The sequence below is a fragment of the Neovison vison genome, chromosome 8 (genome assembly GCF_020171115.1).
Source record: "Neovison vison isolate M4711 chromosome 8, ASM_NN_V1, whole genome shotgun sequence".
Lineage (NCBI taxonomy): Eukaryota > Metazoa > Chordata > Mammalia > Carnivora > Mustelidae > Neogale > Neogale vison.
In genome coordinates, this window is record NC_058098.1 from 11,388,028 (window position 1) to 11,406,549 (window position 18,522).

The following is an 18,522-nucleotide window of genomic DNA, read 5'->3' on the forward strand; positions in this document are numbered from 1 at the left end:
CTAGTGAATTCATTCTTTATACAATACCTCTGTACAGAGCAGTGAACATCGATGATCTCTTTTTCCAGTGGTGAGATCCGTTATTTTTTCTGGTTCTTATTTTTCTCAGAAAATATTGGTCAAAAAAGGTAGTGAACGGGGCACCTGGGTGGCTCAGTGGGTTAGGCCTCTCTGCCTTCGGCTCAGGTCATGATCCCAGGGTGCTGGGATCGAGCCCCACATCGGGCTCTCTGCTCAGCGGGGAGCCTGCTTCCCTTCCTCTTTCTCTCTCTCTGCCTGCCTCTCTGCCTACTTGTGATCTCTTGTCTGTCAAATAAATAAATAAATAAATCTTTTAAAGGGGGGGGGATAAGCTAGTGAAGGTTTTGCAGTACTCTCCCACGGCAAAATTCAAGTCCAAAACTCCTATGACACATCTCTGTTCTTTGTTTCCCCTACATTTGCATCTTATCTTATCTTGTGTCTCTTAATATGTGGGGGAAGGGGAGAGAAAGTGAGCAGCCTTCCCTTTTCCTCTAGTCCTTCCTTTTCTGCTTCTGTTCTCTTTCCATTCTCTCTCTTTCCCGGTTCTTTATTTTGAGAGCGTGGACATCCGAATGGAGTATAACCCTGGTTCATAAGATTTGTTGCAGGCATGTTTTCCTGCGTTGTATTTGACACTGTTATAAATCACACATTGCATGGTCTGTAGTGGTGGACAGTACAGAGATGCCTGGTGTGCGTGAACCCAGCGAAAGAACACGGAGTCTGGCAGCCCACTCGAATGCGAAGTGGCCCCTTGCCCACTCCAGAAGCCTGCCCCTCACCCCAACCCTCCCCCCCTGTAGTTAGTATGAGTAGTCCCCAGGCTTCTATTTTTCACTCCATCTGCTGGCTCCAAGATTTGGCAGACAGAATGTTCCTCCTGCTGCTTCACGTCGAGTGAAAATACGGCCTTTGGTAAGACTTGGACACCCAACTTTTAATAACCAAGTAGGATTCTGCACACACAGGCTCAGTCAGCTCGTCCAAACTTTCTTCCTTTGATAAAGGAACTTAGGTCTAGATACTAAAAATATCAGTCCCTTATCTGGAGCCTATCTGAGTAGCGGTGAATTCACTTGTTTTGATTAATACCTGCTAGTTGGCCCACTGGAAATCTGATCCTGGACTATTTCTTCAATGTCAAGCCACTAAATATAGCACATAAAGCCCTTTGTGATCTCACCGCCTCTTGTCTTTCTAGCCTCCCTTCTCGTTTTTGCAGTATATACCCTTCAGTCCAGCCCTGCTGAACTGCTTTTTGGTTCTCAAACATGTTTTCTCCCTTGATGCCCGTTCGTCCTCCTGGGTGCTCTTCTCCAGCCTATGCTGCACTCTTCTTTCCAGACCCGACCCTAGACTCAACCTCTTCTTTTTTTTCTTTCAAGATCTTATTTATTTATTTGACAGAGAGAGCGTGCACAAGCAGGGGGAGCGACAGGCAGAGGGAGAGGGAGAAGCCTCCCTGCTGAGCAGGGAGCCCAATGCAGGGCTCCATCCCAGGACCCTGGGATCATGACCTGTGCCAAAAGCAGCTGCTTAACTGACTGAGCCACCCAGGTGCCCCTAGACTCCACCTCCTTGAGAGTATTTTCCTGACCCCGCCGCACAGTATGATCAAGAGCCACTCTCCTGTCCCTTGGACACATGACCAGTTACAGTTTCCTTGTCTGGGTGATGGACTACAGATAATCACAAGGACTGCTCTATCTTATTTATTGTTAACTTTTTATCCACAGAGCAGAGGGCAGTTCTTGGCACATAATAGGTGTATAAGAAGTGTCTTATCTGGTTTGCCTTTTGTATGTTTCTTTTTATAAAAATGTATGAGTGTATAAATTTGACCTCATTGCTGAAACCGCACACGTGCGTGTGTGTGCACGCACTTAAGGCTTTTTGCTTTTTTTTTTCATTTAACAAGATATCCTGGAATTCAGTTTACAGGTTTTCTTTACTCTTTTGGGGGGCGCATAGATTTTATGGAAAAATACTTACTATTCACAAATAAGTGAACAGCTTGATGAGTTTTTACAAAATGAACACACCTTTGTATGCCCAAGAAATAACAAAATTCCCAGAAGCCCCCTTCAACCCCACCACCCATCCCAAGGTTATGTATTCTCCTGACTTCTTAGGCTATACACTGGTTGTGCCTGTTTTCAGCTTTATTTACACGGAGTGGCACCATGTGCTCCTTGGTGTCTTTGTTCCACATGATGTGTGAGAGATGGGTCGGTATGGTTGCATATAGTTACGGTTGTTCATTCTGGTCGCTGTATAGTATTCCAAGATCCAGATACGCTACAAATTTTTAATTTGTTCTACTGTAGAAGGACTTATGGGTTCTTTCCAGTTTGGGGCTATTTTTAATGGTTCCTCTCTTTTCTTTATGGCCTCGGAGTACTTCATCCATGTGAGTGTACGAGAACTTATAGTACTCCCGCCATCCATGTGAATGTATAAGAATTTATTCAACCAGTCTTGTTTGGATAGACATTCAGGTTTTTCTCAGTGTTTTTCTGTTACAGGTAATGTTGTATAAGGTTTCATTTTGTTTTGTTTTTTATGATGATTCATTTATTTAAGAGAGTATGCATGAGAGTGGGGAAAGGGACAGAGGGAGAGGGAGAATCTTCAACCAGATTCTTCAACCAGAATCTTCCCCGCTGAGTGGGGAGCCCAATGTGGACCTCGACCTCATGACCCATGAGATCATGACCTGAGCTGAAAGCAAGAGTTGGATGATTAACTGATTGTGCCCCCAGGTGCCCTTTTTGTATAAGGTTTTGAATAAACTTGCGCATTATATTAAGAACATGGGGGGGAAAAAAAACAAAAACTAGACAACTTTGGGAGGAGGGGAAATACCCAAGAACATTTTGGGGGGGGGAAACCTAATCTATTTGGCAGTTTTGCTCAATTGATAAAAAGGAATTGCTGAACTTTTCTTAGGAACAGGTTAGTTCATGGAACAACATTTGGGGTTTCTCTTAAAGGAGAGGTAACTAATATAAGAGAAGAGCTTGGAGTCCCATATCTCTGCCTCCTTGGGCGCAGCCAAGTTCAGAAGACTCCATTGTTTAGTGTCCTGACCGGCTTATTTACATACTGGTTGTGCATCTTCTGCGTTCCAGACACACTGTTCTGGCGACCTGGGGTATAGCTCGTTGACCTCATGGAGCTCACATTCCTGTGAGGGAGGTAGCAGTAGACAAGCCAAATAAGAAAATATGTAGTATATCAAATGGGAAGATAAAGCAGGGAAGGCAGATTGGGCTGTGTGGGTACGTGCATATGGGCGTGTTAGGGTGTTTGCTTTTTGGGGATAAGACACAGATCTTTAAGAGTAGTGAGGAAAGGAATGGCTTTCTTTTCCTCCTTGTAGATTACCAAGCCAGATGTAACAAACACGAATAATTATACATGTTTAGGATAACAAATTACGAGCTCTTTAAGTATACAGGATCTTGTAATGTTGTCTTTTCCTTGGATTATTTTGCTTCTCATCTGGAATGTCAGATCTCATTATCTTGTAAGGAATTTTTATGAGTCAGAGTCATTTATTAATGTGTGTGTTCAAGTGAAAATCATTTACCTGATTCATATGGATATGGAGGCTGACCAGAATTCTAATGGAGAGGAGAGAGTATGTCTTCCCATTAGGAGACCCAGTGCTTTGCTCCCCAAAACGCTCCAGTTAAAGCCATGGCCCAAGGCTACTTACATTGGCACCTGGATGGAAATTTCCAATTATGCAAACCTGAATGGGGCTTACTTTTTCTCCGTTGCATTCTGGTCATAAGAGATCCTTCAACCTAGGTACTGGGCCTCGATAATAATAATGGTTTCTCACGTAAAAAAGTTACTAGTAAGCCTGAATTTGTAGTACATGTTATTTTAGCATTTATCACCCTGCATGATAATTTCTTGTATGTGTCTGTACTTTACCCTGTGCTGTCCTACTCATGCTTGGTTCCCTGTGGCCTAGTACTGCCTGTAAAAAGTACCCAGGAAAGCAGGTGCTCCATAGATAACTTGTTGTCACGATGGAGGCTATAACCACTGTGTGCCGGTTTAAATTGGGTTTTTTAGCTGTGATTCAGTCACCATTGATCAAGACCACATTATTATTTCCACATTATTGGAAACTACTGTTTTCCCAAAAGCTCATCAAAATCTTAGAGAACACCTGATTTCACCCTCTTGGGTTTTTTACTTTGCTGACCATGTGACCTTGGATAAATGACTTCTGGAGGACTTGACTTTCTTATCTAAAATTAAAAAATCGTGATGATATCTACTTCACAAAGATGTGAATTTTATTTTATTTTATTTTATTTAAGATTTTATTTATTTGACAGAGACAGAGATCATAAGTAGCAGAGAGGCCTAGGGAAGCAGGCTCCCTACTGAGCAGAGAGCCGGATGTGGGGCTCGATCCCAGGACCATGGGACCATGACCAGAGCTGAAGGCAGACGCTTAACGGACTGAGCCACCCAGGCACCCCAAGATATAAATTAAATAATTTAGGTTGAAAACAATGTGTGTGTGCCTGTGTACTTCCTAGCTCAGGCCAGAGCCATACACACAAATTTAGTAACAGGACTTCAATAGGGACATTTGTAAGGTCCTCTAGTTTGATTTGTATAACCGTGAGCACAGAAGAGGAAAGGGGCAGCGGTAGCCTGTATCTAGAAAGATTGAGGATTTTTTACTCCAGCAAGCTTCATATGAATCAGTAATGTGGTGTGACTGCTATTATCAGTGACAGCAATTATCAGTTGATTACAGGTAATGGGAAATTCTAAATTCTGTTAATAAAACGGAATTTCCCAAAGTTCTGCAGAGAATCACTTGATGTTGCTAGTTATGCAGAGGAAATGGGGCTGATTTGGGTTTTAAATAATTAAACATCTCTGTTGTAGAATTTCTTTGGCCTTGTGTTATCCTGCATTGTGAATCTCCAAGAGGGGCTCAAGTAGACCACTTTGTAACAGATGGAATAGGGTTGCTGGTGGTCCTGCTTGTTTCTGGGCCCATCAGACTGCTCCTGGACTGCTCCGTCAGCATGGCACCTCCCTTTGTCAAGTGTAGACTGCTGGGCCTCTATCCAGAAGCCAGCAGCCAGGATGCAGAGGGGCGCACAAAGGAAGTGGGGCTGCCTAGCTTTGCGGGGCAGGAAAGGTTAGGTGGGCTGAGGTGAGGGTGGAGGGAAATAGGAAAGTGCTGTCCTCGGCTATCCCAGGTGGGGGAAAGGGATTTGACTGTGGAATGAGAACCAGTGGGTAAAGTGATGGGGAAACGTTTTGGACCAAACCCAAAGTAGGATTTTCTTCGAAGATAACTGTGGCTTACATACTGACTCAGTCTTCCTGGAAGGCACAGTTTTAGGTTTGGTGTGGAAGCATTAAATGGTGATGACAAGTGTTCCTCAAAATCCCATCCAGTCCTGAGACTGTGAATTTAGGATTATTTTCTTTTGTTTGGCAGAATTTATTTCCTCAGCCTTTTATTTTTTTCAGTGTTGTGCTAATTCTTGTAGATAATCAGAAAAAGCATTAATAGGTGGTTTGTGTACATTTGTTAGTTGAATGGCAAGACCAACATGTGAGACAGTTGCTAGCCAACTAGGACAAAATATAAACAAGGGGCCCAATTTTGATCATCTGTTAACAGTAGCACAGAAATTCCAGAAGAAGACTGAAGAAGTATGTAAACTGGGGGTTGAAGGATTAATGAGATTTGCATGGCAGACAGGAGAGCAGAAGCCCCCGGATGGAAGGATTTTGAGCAGGAGCAGTGTGGATAAATCTGTAATTACGGAAAATCCATCTGGCAGCTTTGTGGAGGGAATAAAGGTTGGAGAGGGGCTCCTTAGTAATCGTGTAAGCCATGTGGGTTCCTGAAATCTTTGAGGGGGAGGCTGTGGCTAGAGCATGGATGAGCAGGGTCTTAAAGCTCAGTCCTTTGAGCAGAGGCGCACCTGGTGTAGGTCTGTTGGTGAAGCTTCGTGGAGAAGCTGGAGCCTAGACATGGACTGTAAATTGAATAGTATTACTTGCCTCTTAGGATAATTATGAGAATTAAATGAGATAAAGAATTATGTAATTAAGTGCTCAGCAGATGTTACTCATTGTTTCTTACGTAGCTGAAGTTCTCTAGAGCCATGGTTCTGGAAATGTCCTCAGACCCCCCCAATTTGGTATCACTTGTGAGCTTGCTACAAGTGCAAGTTCATGGGCCCCACATGGGTTTCCAGATCAAAGAAAGGGAGAGAGGCCCCTGGGTGGCTCAGTTGGTTGAGCATCTGGCTCTTGGGATCCTGGGATTGTGCCCCCCATTGCTGTCTGTGCTCAGTGGGGCATCTGCTTTTCTCCCTCTCTGTCTGCCCCTCCCCCCATCTCTCAAAAATAAACAAATAAGTCTTTTCAAAAAGGAGGGGAGAATTTTAAAAAGGGGCCAACAACAGTGTCCTTTGCAGTACAAAAGATAAAAGTACCCCAGAATGAAATTTAGGGGAGGGGAAGTAGTGTGTTTCTACAGTGCCCAGCTAACACCCTTACATGCAATGTTTAATAAATACCTGTATTCATATTATTTTTTAAAAGACTTTATTTATTTGAAGGAAAGAGTACATAAGCAGAGGGAGAAGCAGGCACCCCTGCTGATCAGGGAACCCGATGTGGTGACTTGATCCCAGGACTCTGGGATCATAACGTAAGCTGAAGGCAGCCGCCTAACTGACTGAGCCACCCAGGTGCCCTACTGTTGAAGACAGCTTGCTTAGTATTATGTTGGGGATGGAAGGAAGGTTTCAGGGCAGTTATATATAATATGTATAATGTACATACTCTGTGGCCCAAATGATTAAAAAAAAATACTTTGAAACCACATTAGAAATTTAATATTGTATGGAGTTTAAATCTTCTGTTTACGGATATTTCTAGAATCCTGTCTCCTGTGACGTGTGCTCTCTGCTGTAGATTAAAACTGAGATGTGACTCGCTTTCAGAGGCTTTGCAGAATTACACTTCTTTAAGGATTTGAAGCTGGTCCTTTCCGATAACTTCTCCAGCTGTAGAGAATAAATATTCTATCTGATCTCTCCTCTGCCCCTGTCAGAAGTGAATGTGTGGTTGTCTTCCCATTGGTGCAAGGCCGACTTTGAAACCACCTCATTTCTGAAAGCATTACACTGACTTTTTTTTATTATTTTATGGCTCAGGATATACCTTAGAGATCATTTAAATCCTTTGCAAGATTTTATGTCCCTATTTAATGTGGGCCACCTTGGGTTTTCATGGACAATTGTGCCATTTGGTCTGTCCCCATCCCCACCCCTGTCTCCAGTCCAAGCACCAAACAGAGTAGCTTGAAATAAAGTAAATTGACGTCTACACTTCATTCACTTAGTTGTTATTTACTGCCCATTGTGTGCAGGACACTGTGGATAATAATGAAGTGGTGTCCATAAAACATGCCTAATGGAAGAGCCAGGACAGCCCGAGGGTGAGTCTGGCGGAGTGGCCCAGGCGCTTGGTACCATCCCTGCCTGGGGCCTGGTTGGAGGGCAGTTACGTGCTCTGATGATCTCTCCAGCACACACCGGAGATTGGATTTGTAAATGTGCCACCCCTGTAAGACACCCCCCTTGTACTGTGGTGAAGAGAAAAGTGGGTAGGTTAGAATGGCTGGTTAAGAATATGTGTTTTGAGGGGCGCCTGGGTGGTTCAGTCGTTAAGCATCTGCCTCCGGCTCAGGTCATGATCCCAGCATCCTGGGATCCAGCTGGCATCAGGCTCCCTGCTGGCTAGGAAGCCTGCTTCTCCCTCTCCCTCTCCCCTTGCTTTTGTTCTGTTCTCGCACGCACGCGCGCTCCCTCTCTTCTAGTTAGTAAATAATAAATAAAATCTTCAAAAAAAGATTGTGTTTTGAAACTTTGTATTTCTTGAAAATGGATGACATGGTGTTTGAGATTGCAAGGGGGCAAACAGGAACCATACTCGCTCGTCTTTGTGACTCCCTAGTTTCACATCTCCGAGACACTTCAAAAGCGCGGGAGTGGAGATCATTCCCCAGGAATGACAGTGGGATAGTTAATCTGAATAATTGTTAAAAATAACTTTGTTTTGTTTTGCTTTTATTGAGGTATAATTGATAGATGGGTCACAGGTGTGCAATGCGATAGTTCAGTATTTGTACATAGTACAAAGGGAATATGTTTCACTTGACCCTTGGATCAAGTTGGCGGGTTCTTTGCCCATTGCTTTGGGCTTTCGGGGTGGGGCGGGTGGGTGGTCAGACTGAGGACAGTCTTTCATTATCTTCTTGTCTCTCCAGATCCCCTAAAGAAAAGTCGCTGGAGCCTTAGTCCACCACTTTCAGAGATTGCCAGGACCATATCTGGACCTAAATGTTTCTAGTAGGCATAGTGGTTTCCTTTCTCAGAGTATAGCCTTTGAGTGTTAAGAAGGTCAAGTTAAAGGGAGATGAGATCTTTTTAAAATGTTTTAATCCAATCCATAAAGGTTTTGGGTCATCACAGTGCCAGAATACAGATTGGATATTTGAAGAGTAAATTTGGTGGAATATACTTTTAAAATTTATGGGTTTGTGTTTTTTTTTTCCCCCTGAAACTGCTGAATATTGACAAATTCCCTTTAGTCCTACTGAGCTACCCAAAGAAATGTTAGTGTCCTGGAAACGTAGACCCCAGTATGGAAAATAGAGTTAAGGCATTTGGGGAGTTTTAGAGCTGAAAGAAGTTTAAAAAAGAAAGAAACCCCAAGTATTTGTGTTTGTTTTCTTTTAATGTTTGTCTTTGAATTCACCTCTTTTCCCCCTTCTGTTCTCTGCAGTGAACACCTACCTCTTCATGATGCAAGCTCAAGGCATTCTGATCCGGGACAACATGAGAACAATTGGCGCTCAGGTCTATGAGCAGGTGGTTCGGAGTGCTTATGCCAAGAGGAACAGCAGCGTGAATGACTCAGGTATATTTTTAGTAAAGTGGTGGTCTGAATGTTCCACACGACCAGAGGTCCTTCACTTAATGATTGTATGGTTTAACACTTTGGGGTTGGTGGACGTGTTTTGTTCTGTTTAGTTGCGTGTGGAGGTGGTAGTGGTGGTCCACAGTGTATTCAAAGCAGATCTGGCCAGGGCGGCCGCACGGGAAGACTGGCTCCAGCTCTGTCTTCCTGTCGGACTTGACTCGAATTTAGTCAGTCCAGCAGGACTAGCTCACCTCGTTGTTTACCAGTGCTTTGAGACTCCACAAATTCCCATTTCAATGGGAATTGAAATGGGACATTCAATTAAATGGAGACTGGCACAGTCTCCACGAATCAAAAAAGCAATTTCTGGAAGAAAAGTTTAATCGTTTACCTGGTTTACCTTTGTGGTCAGCCGTGGTTTTCATCTGTGGTTTAGTTCCGTCTACGTGACGGAGTTTCTCGGTGGTAATCTCAGCATCATTCAGCTTTGCAGAAAGCTTTGCAGACTATTTAGCTAAAGATAGCAATGACAGACACTAGAATGAACATTTCTGCCTTCTCAGTCTTTTACCTGTGGCTTTTATTATCTTATAAGCACTAATTATATAAAGAGGATAAAAGAACACAGAGGTTAGATGGCTTGCCTAACATTATATTAAAAGAACTTGTTTCTGAATCATGATTTTGACTCTTAACTATTTTTATAGAGGCTAAACATGGTAAGTTCCTCACCTTTGAAAGCTGTCTTTTTTGTCTCTCTTTTTAACTCTTCCAAAAATTGAACATAGAAAGTATTTCCAGACAGTTAAATGGGACGGTCGTGCAGCTTCCCCTGTCTGGCCAGGGATAATTTTTATTTAAAAAATAGATTCTGAGATATTATTTTGCTGAGCATTGATGATTTGCCTTTTATGTCTTCAACTGAGAACTAGTGTGCTTTCCTGTGGCTCCTTACCAATTTCACTCAAACCTAGTGCAGTATTATAAAATGAGTACAGTTTTAAGAAATATTCTTTCCTTCAAATCAGCCCTCTTTTCTTCCATAGTAAGTTCTTCAGTTGTTCAGAGCTCACTGTGGAATGTGAAATTGCTTTGCAAACATTGCAGATGAGAATTCTGTGGTGCTTGGGGTCTCAGGAGAAAGCATTGCCTCTCAGAGGGAAATGAAATCCTTAAAAGAATGGACCACATCCTCATTTATCTTCAGTCTGCCCTGCTGGCCAGCTAAGCAACAAAGGAGTATAGTTAGCAAACTGAAGCTTTAACACTTCCTTTCTTGTTGTTTGCAAAGAGCAAGTGATTGACTTCCCAGGGCTTTTCTGCCAAATTGTGGTTTCAGGGGACAGTTACCTGAGCTCTGACCCAGACCTGGAAGAGGAACTGGTCCAGCACCTCAAGCCACAGGAGAAGGCTGAGCGCACTTTTGTTTCCTAATTCATTGTGTGTGGCATTAGGTTTTGCAAATAATCCCCTCACACATTGTCTCCCTCAACTCCAGCAAGGCCCTGTGGGTAGGCAGGATTTTAGGTGACTTCCATTTCTTCTGTAGTACAAATAATCTTGGTTTTGGAGTGGCTGGGTCATGAGACTGTCCCTGAACCCTGCCCCAAACCTGCTTGTTGTCGTGTGATGAAAGTTGGGAGTCCTAAAAAAATCCAAACAGAGGGGCGCCTCGGTGGCTTAGTGGGTTAAGCCTCTGCCTTCGGCTCAGGTCATGATCTCAGGATCCTGGGATGGAGCCCCGCATCAGGCTCTCTGCTCAGTGGGGAGTCTGCTTCCTCCTCTCTCTCTGTCCACCTCTCTGCCTACTTGTGATCTCTGTCAAATAAATAAATAAAAAATCTTAAAAAGAAACGGAGTCCTTTGACTGCTTCTCCAGAGCTCTTTCTCCTGATGAGTCAGGAAAAAGGAACGTTTATGCCACTGGGTCATTTATCCTGTCCGAGTGTTCATGCCTCTCCAAGGTCACGTGACCGCTAGGACTTCCATCCGGGCCTTTAGCAAAGTAGTCTGCTCTCTCTCAGAAGTTAGAGGGGCACAAGCAGAGCACAAATCTCACTAACTCCTCTAGGGTGGCTGTCCTTGAAAACTAAGCACCAATCGCGTTGTGTCTTGGAAGGCTTATCCAGGGACCTGGTATTATTTGACGTGGCATGTGTTTATTCTCAAATGATCATATACTGAAATAATTTTTCTCAGCATCCCTCTGGTTGAGATAATCATTCATTTTGTATTCATGGTGTCTGTTTCCCTTATAGATTGGAAGTTTTGCTCTCAGGGGCCATCTTACTGTGTGCTAGACACTTGACTTGCATTGCCTCATGGACTTGTGAGGGACTCAGTAGGTTATCTGCCATGTTCCCGCTTTAGGGATGAGAGGCTGGAAGCAGCCAGGAGTTACAGGACTTCATGGGGCTGCGGGGTTGGGCCTGCTGACTTCTGGGTCCGCGTGGTGCCTTCATGGCCTCTTCCATCCGTGTAGCCCCGGCACACATACACTGCCTAGCACATAGGCCCTCAGGAAGTGGTTTTTAAGTGCATGAGTGAATAGATTTAACAAGGAAACATTTAAGTGTTGTAACCTAATTTCAAGATTATTATCCTAATTGGCTTCTGTTTTATTGGCACATCCAGGGAAGGGAGTGGGTATTAAAGAGGAAATACTACTTCATGGGAAGTGTATCGAGTGAAAACCACCATTTTTGTTCATTTCAAAGCAGTTCTCTGCCTGGCACCGTTGGAGAGGGCACCCTGGACTTGAAGCTTCCAAGACAGTTGGGGGGACTGTCATTTCTGACCCAACCACTCTGGCCAGGAGCCACCAGGGGCTTGACAAGGGTAGCAGCAGGACTGAGGTGGTCCCTGACCTCTGCTGCCCAACCCTGGACACGGTGCTGGGGACTCACACCCACATTCAGTAGCCTTCGTGATGTCGAGGGTAGCTGAAAAGTTTCATGCGACATTTAGGTAACGCTAGCTTTCTTTTCCCTTGAAAGCTAAAGTGGTGATCATCTAATAAGAACGCACTTTAAGGGATGAGGACTGTGAGCCAGGAAATACACTTGATGTGATAATCTGGAGAAGTTTCTTGCTGTCACTGAAAGCCATGAGTGTATGAGATCAGGAATCCTACAGAATTTCCTGTGAGCAGAGGGGGAGATACTCAAAAGAACATAGGCATCAGAAGAAAATTCCCACTTAGGGCTTTTTTTGTTTGTTTGTTTAAAGTTTATTTATGTTTTTTACTAATCTCTACCCCTGCCCTGGGACTCAAACCCACCACCTTGAGATCAAGAGTCACACACTTTTCTGACCGAGCCAGCCAGGCACCACCACCACCTCTGCCACTTAGTTTTATAGATAAGGCGAGCGGTTGGGTGACCTGTCCTTTCTTGTCCTTAAATAGGAGTTTGGAGGTGCCCTTCTACCTGTGACTTTCACCCGGAGGGAGATTTCTTACCTCTCTAACCACATGTGTACATACATGCACGTGAACCTTCCCACACCTCTGGCCCCAAGCCCCTTGTAGTCACATACTCAGAAAAATGTTCTCTTGCCCACATTCTTGGAAAGGACTGTTGCCAGAGGCGAATAAAGTGAATCAAGTCATTGCTGGGGTGCTTTGTAATCTGTTCAGTGAGCTAGATATTCTTCCTCTCTCTCTCCGTAGTTTTAAGGCATTTAGTTCATAGTCTTCCTTATGTCTACTCACCCAGCAGGTGCAGGGGTTATCCTTAGGCATGCTGACACATGAAAAATGCTGATTCTTTCATTTTATAGATATTGGTTCTGATGGCGTGATTTTAGTATATATAAATGTCCACAGTTTTCAAGCAGAGAGGCAAGTGTTCGGTCTTTTCTCAAATGGAAGGGGAAGTTGGTGGTTCTTCTGAAATCTGTTGGTCAGCATTTCCCAGTCCCTGCTCAACTGGATGTGGTAAGATAAAGGAAAAGGCAGATTTTAGCCACCCCTGTGTATTGGGGTAGCCCTGTCGACCCCAGTGCACATGGAAACCCTCCCCTGCCAACAAGGTGGGGCTTTAAAAAATACCAATGTCTGTACCCCACCCCCGAGGTTCTTATTTCATTAGTCTGGGAAATAGCCTGGGCATTATTAGGATTTTTAAAAGCCTCGTAGATGATCTAATGTGCAGGCGTGGCTGCTGAACCACCAGTGTGAAGCAGAGTTGAATCATTATGCCATCTGAATTTATAGGTAGGAAGGATGTCTGTTGTTTTTCCATTTTATAAATGTAGAAGCAATGCCTTCTTTGCCCTTCTACCTCCCTTGCTGGGAGAACATGTCCTGATTTAAAATAGATTACAGTTAAATTAAAAAATAAAACCATGGCCAGAGAGGTTCAGCAGGCTTGCTCTATCCTCGAAGCCGCTCGCTCACGCAGTAGGGACGCGCAGAGGAAGAGGAAGGGGCTCCTGGCTGGCTCAGTGGGAGGAGCCTCGACTCTTGATCTCCTGGTTGTGAGTTTGAGCCCCACGCTGGGTGTAGGATTAATTTAAAAATAAAATCTTAAAAAAAAAGAAGAAGAAGAAGAGGAAGGAGCTGTCATTTGGACATCCCCATTTCTGGGCAAGCTGGCACCCCACAGTAACCAGGCAGCTTTATCAGGTCACAAGCAGTTAATTTCCTCTACGTCTTCCACTTCTTTAGAAGGTTTCTACTGGTGAGGGGCGCCTGGGTGGCTCAGTTGTTGAAGCAGCTGCCTTCAGCCGGGGCCGTGATCCTATGGTCCTGGGATCGAGCCCTACATCAGGCTCCCTGCTCAGCGGGAGCCTACTTCACCCTCTCCCACTCCCCCTGCTTGTGTTCCCTCTCTCGCTGTCTTTCTCTGTCAAATAAATAAAATCTTAAAAAAAAAAAAATTTTTTTTTACTGGTGAGAACTATTTTTATCTTTACATAAAAATCACATTCTTATGTAAGAAAATTTAAGTTAGAAATGAGGAAATGGACGTTTTTATGGGGGATTTTCCCCCTCAGGGTGTAGGGCAAGGCTACTGCCACTTAGAAGTTGTGTATTTGTGGGGTCTTTAAAAAAATGACTTCATTAATTTGGCAATCAGAAGAAAATAAATGGTGCTGATTTTGTCTTGTTTTGTTTCATGCTGGTTGCTACTAGGCTTATTAGTGTTTGATGGGAGTAGAAGGGCTTTATCTGTGTCTTCACACAAACCCCCAAAGGTAGGATCATTAAGGCTAGAAAGTGTCTTAGCCCTTCTGCACGCTAGTTTTTTGTTTTTGTTTTTACATCTTATTTCCTGTTTAGGTTGTAGTTCTTTTAAGGCTTGGTTCTGTCATTGCCCAGAATTATTATTCTCTGCTTCTGTGTTTTGTATTTTTAATTTGCTTATGAAAATGCTATTATAATGCCTCTGGGAATTTCTTCTCCTTCAGAGGCAAATATAATTACTGTGGTGCTGTTTGGCAGCAGCTGCTCCCTCTGCACGTGTGCGTGTCACAAAATACACCTTTTCTAGCACCCGTGAAAACTTTTCTTAAAGAGAATCATTTATATATTTAAACACACATACACGTAATTAAGAAGCAAAATCAGAATTATCCAGAGTAATGATTGGTACTGGAGATTCTTGACATAGGTCTTTGAAGTGTCAATACTTTCAGAAAGGATCAATTTAAGACACGTTTGCATGTACAGACTGAGGACTTTTGGGCTAATTTCTGTAAAAAACAAGAATGTAATCTTGCTGTTAGGGTTCATGCCGGCACTGTCTGTATAATGCAGGCTTGGTGTTTTTGGTGTTTTTGTCAGGAAAGCTACTACTGAAAATGACAGAAAGCATTGTGTTCCTCGCTTTCCCTCTTAAGAGACTTCGTTCTCTTGCAGTAGGCCCTCAGAGTTGTGTCCGGTGGACACGTGCACGGTGGACAGCCTGTGCCCCTGTGAAAGGATTCCCTGTATTTATTAGCCGTAGATTCTTAGAAACCCTCTTAGTGTTGCTTGAAAAATACCTGAGTAGAAGGTTGTAGAATTCTCCAGTGCAAAAAGCGAGTTTGAATAGGAAGTTTTAATTTTCATAGAATCTGCATGAATCCCAAAGGGGATTGGCGAGAGGGATTTTCATACTCTGAAAAAACAGTGCAGCACACTGGAGAGATCACTAACCCAGACCTTAGTCGGGGCTCTGTGGTAGTTGTACCAGTTGTGTATGTGATGCCTTGGTTTCCTTATCTGGAAAAAAAAAAAAAAAAGTTGGAGGGCCCCTTCATACAGACTCCCTAGGGAAAAGGCACCCACTTCACGCTCTCAAGGCCCCACTAATGACAGTAAAGAGGGGGTGTGCGTGTTCTCATGTGTCTGGTTCAGTGGCACAAAGAATGAAGAGAACAAGGAGTTGGAAGTCGGAAAGCAGACAGACCAGTGATACAGGGCCCAGCAGACCCAAGAAAACGGACTGCTTGATGTGGCCGCAGGGATAGCCGCTATCCCCTAGAACCTTCCAGAAGCTTGGGAAGTAGCAGTATTGGGTATTTCTGCAGATGAGAATGAAAGTGACAGCTACGATAAAAATTGGTTGAAAGTACTTAAAAAGCAGTCGGATACCCAGGTTCTTTACCCATCCTGGCAGAGGACTAGAGACCTGATCGCCCTCAGGGATGGTGAAACAGGGGCCCCTCAGCTTGGGGGGTCCTGGCTGGGCCTAAGTGCTTCCAGCCCCTTTCTCTTCTTCTGTCGCACTGTGCTTGTGTTGTAGCAAGCATCCTTCTGGCAGGAGCTTAAGACTAGAGTGCTCTGGGGGCACCTGGCTGGCTCAGTCCAGAGTGTGCGACTTGATCTAAGGGTTGTGAGTTCAAGCCCCACACTGGGGGTAGGGATTACTTTAAAAAAAAAAAAAAAAAAAAAAGCATTCTCTGGGGAATCTGATTGGACCAAGAAGGATCCTAAGATACTGGTGCTGGAGGCTCCCGAACCAGACTGGCCAGAACACTCTGCAGTGGAAAACCTCAGCCCAAGCCCTTGCAGTTAGTGCCCCACTCTAAAATGTAAGCAGTGAAAGGAGCACTGTGCAGGGGTCAGACCAAACAAGGAGCAGCAGATGGAGAGACACAGGCGATGCTGGGAGAAGAAGAATGCAGAACAGCTGTCACACCTTCTCAAGGCTGAGGGGAAAAGGATTGCAAACATGAAAAAAAAGTATATTGTAAGAAATGAACACTCAGGAAATAAAAATGACTTTTTAAAATAAAAAAATAGCAGAAATGAAAATTAAAAGAAGGTCTGGGGGGCCTGGGTGGCTACCGTTGGTTAAGTGCCTGCCTTCTGCTCAGGTCGTGATCCTGGGGTTCTGGGATAGAGCCCCGAGTTCGGCTCCCTACTCAGTGAAGAGTCCATGTCTCCTTCTCCCTCTGCCCCTCCCTCCACTCATGCGCACGTGCTCACTCTCAAATAAAGAAAATCTTTAAAAAAAAAAAAAAAAAAAAAAGATTGAGGAAGTAGGCTCCCACCTGAGCAGAGAGTCCTATGCGGGGCTCGATCCTAGGACCCTGGGATCACGACCTGAGCCGGAGGCAGAGGCCTTAACCCACTGAGCCACCCAGGCATCCCCCCCAAAAAAGATTGAGAAGATGAGAAAATCAGAGGGCCAGGAGGTCTGACATCTAACTCGTGTTTTCTGTTCTCCAGAAAGAGCGCGGAATACAGAAGGGAGGGAATCATCACCACAGTGATAACCTCTAGTCCTGCCCCCAAATTCTAGAACAGGCGCATACAAGTTTCTAGACTGTAAAGGTCAAACGGTCAACACAGTGGGCAAGCATAGAACTCGGAATAGAAATGTGACATTCCCTGAACCAAGACAAAGTTCCTCATTTCCAGAAAGAAATTCCCAGTCACCTTCACGAAGAGCCAGATTGGAATGGCTTCTGATTTAACAGGTGTAGGTGGATTCTAGAAGGCAGTGGGGAGCACTCGCACAATCCTCAGAATTTTTTCCAGCCAAGCATTCTGTAAACCCTGGCACCCTGTGAATCAAGTGAGAACAAAAACAGTCAGATGTGCAAGGTTTCAAACACTTCCCATCCCCCCCTGCTTAGGAAGCTACTTGCAAGAAGTTTTCCAGTGAGAAAAAAGGAGAAATTGAAGCCAGGCAGAGTGAGGTCTCCCACTGGTGAGAAGTGAAGGGAGTCCCTAGGACGCCAAGCAGGGGAGACCGCAGGACGGCGTCTGCGCAGCGGGCACGGGGAGAGCCCGTTGGGATTGGAAGGCGCAGGACCGTCTCTGGGAAGACAGTGGAGAGAATGTCTCATGCTGGTGGACATCCTAAGAGGGGCCGTGGGTGGCAGAGGGCATGGCGTTAGTCACGATGCCATATAAAACTAAGCAAACAGAAACGAAACAGTCACTCTAGGGAAAAAGAACAACCAAATTATGCAGGAAAAGAAATCATAACTTGGCACATTTCTCAGCTATGAATGATAGTAATCTACGGAGTAAAGACTTCAGGGTAAATACTGAAGATGGGCCCCACAGTGGAAGTCTTTGGGTAAGGTGACGGAAGCATCTGGAACAGCTGTATGGGAAGTACGTACTAAAGTAATTGGCTGGAAGGAATGAAACTAGTTCCCGTAGAGAGTAGGACATGGGGGGAGGCGGGTGCTGGTTGTTTTTTTTTTTTTTTTTTTTTTAAAGATTTTATTTATTTATTTGACAGAGAGAAATCACAAGTAGGCAGAGAGAGAGAGAGAGGGAAGCAGGCTCCCTGCTGAGCAGAGAGCCCGATGCGGGACTCGATCCCAGGACCCTGAGATCATGACCTGAGCCGAAGGCAGCGGCTTAACCCACTGAGCCACCCAGGCGTTTTTTGTTTGTTTTTAATTACGTTGTTGAGTTCTGCGGCTGGACAGTAAGTACATATAAAGCTGTAAGACCAGTAAGAACAGAGACACTGGTTTATCATCTGGTTAACCTTTTTATTGATGGTTCAAATTTTTAGCTGTAGCAAAGAGCTAGTCCAGAATCCTGATTCTGCAGAAGATGATAGCTAAGAAAAATGCTTTGATAGACCTCTGGGAATTGCAGAATTGATGACCTGTGCTGCTCTGAGCTGCCTTTTCTCTTCCCTGTCTAGATTATCCTCTTGACTTGAACCACAGTGAAACCTTCCTGCAAACCACAACGTTTCTTCCTGAAGACTTCACCTACTTTGCAAACCATACCTGCCCCGAGAGGCTCCCTTCCATGAGTGAGTACAGCGCCCCCTGCTTTTCACACTGAAGGGTCTGGTTTGGTTTGGTTTTTTTTTTTTTTTTTATTAAAATGAAAGAGAGTGTTCTCCATCTCTCAGGATGCCTCCCCTGTGTGGAGAATAGAAGGCCTCCCTGCCGTCGGAAACAGCAATTACAAAAGCTACTTGTGTCCTCACCTTTCTTTAGCCCTTCTGCAAGGTTGCCTGTGTTCCTAGTGTCATTTTCTACCGTATTCCTCAGTCTTCCCTTTGCATGTACCCCCTCCTTGATGACTTGGGGCCT

General features: G+C 44.4%; 1 protein-coding gene across 1 annotated transcript in view; it reads left to right on the forward strand.

Moving 5' to 3' along the window:
* Positions 1 to 18,522, forward strand: part of B4GALT5 (beta-1,4-galactosyltransferase 5) — a 75,659-nt gene that overhangs the window by 47,247 nt on the left and 9,890 nt on the right. The window contains exons 2-3 of the mRNA XM_044262856.1: positions 8,881 to 9,015; positions 18,123 to 18,236. Of these exons, the coding sequence (XP_044118791.1) occupies positions 8,881 to 9,015; positions 18,123 to 18,236 (249 nt within the window). The remainder of the gene's footprint in view (positions 1 to 8,880; positions 9,016 to 18,122; positions 18,237 to 18,522) is intronic.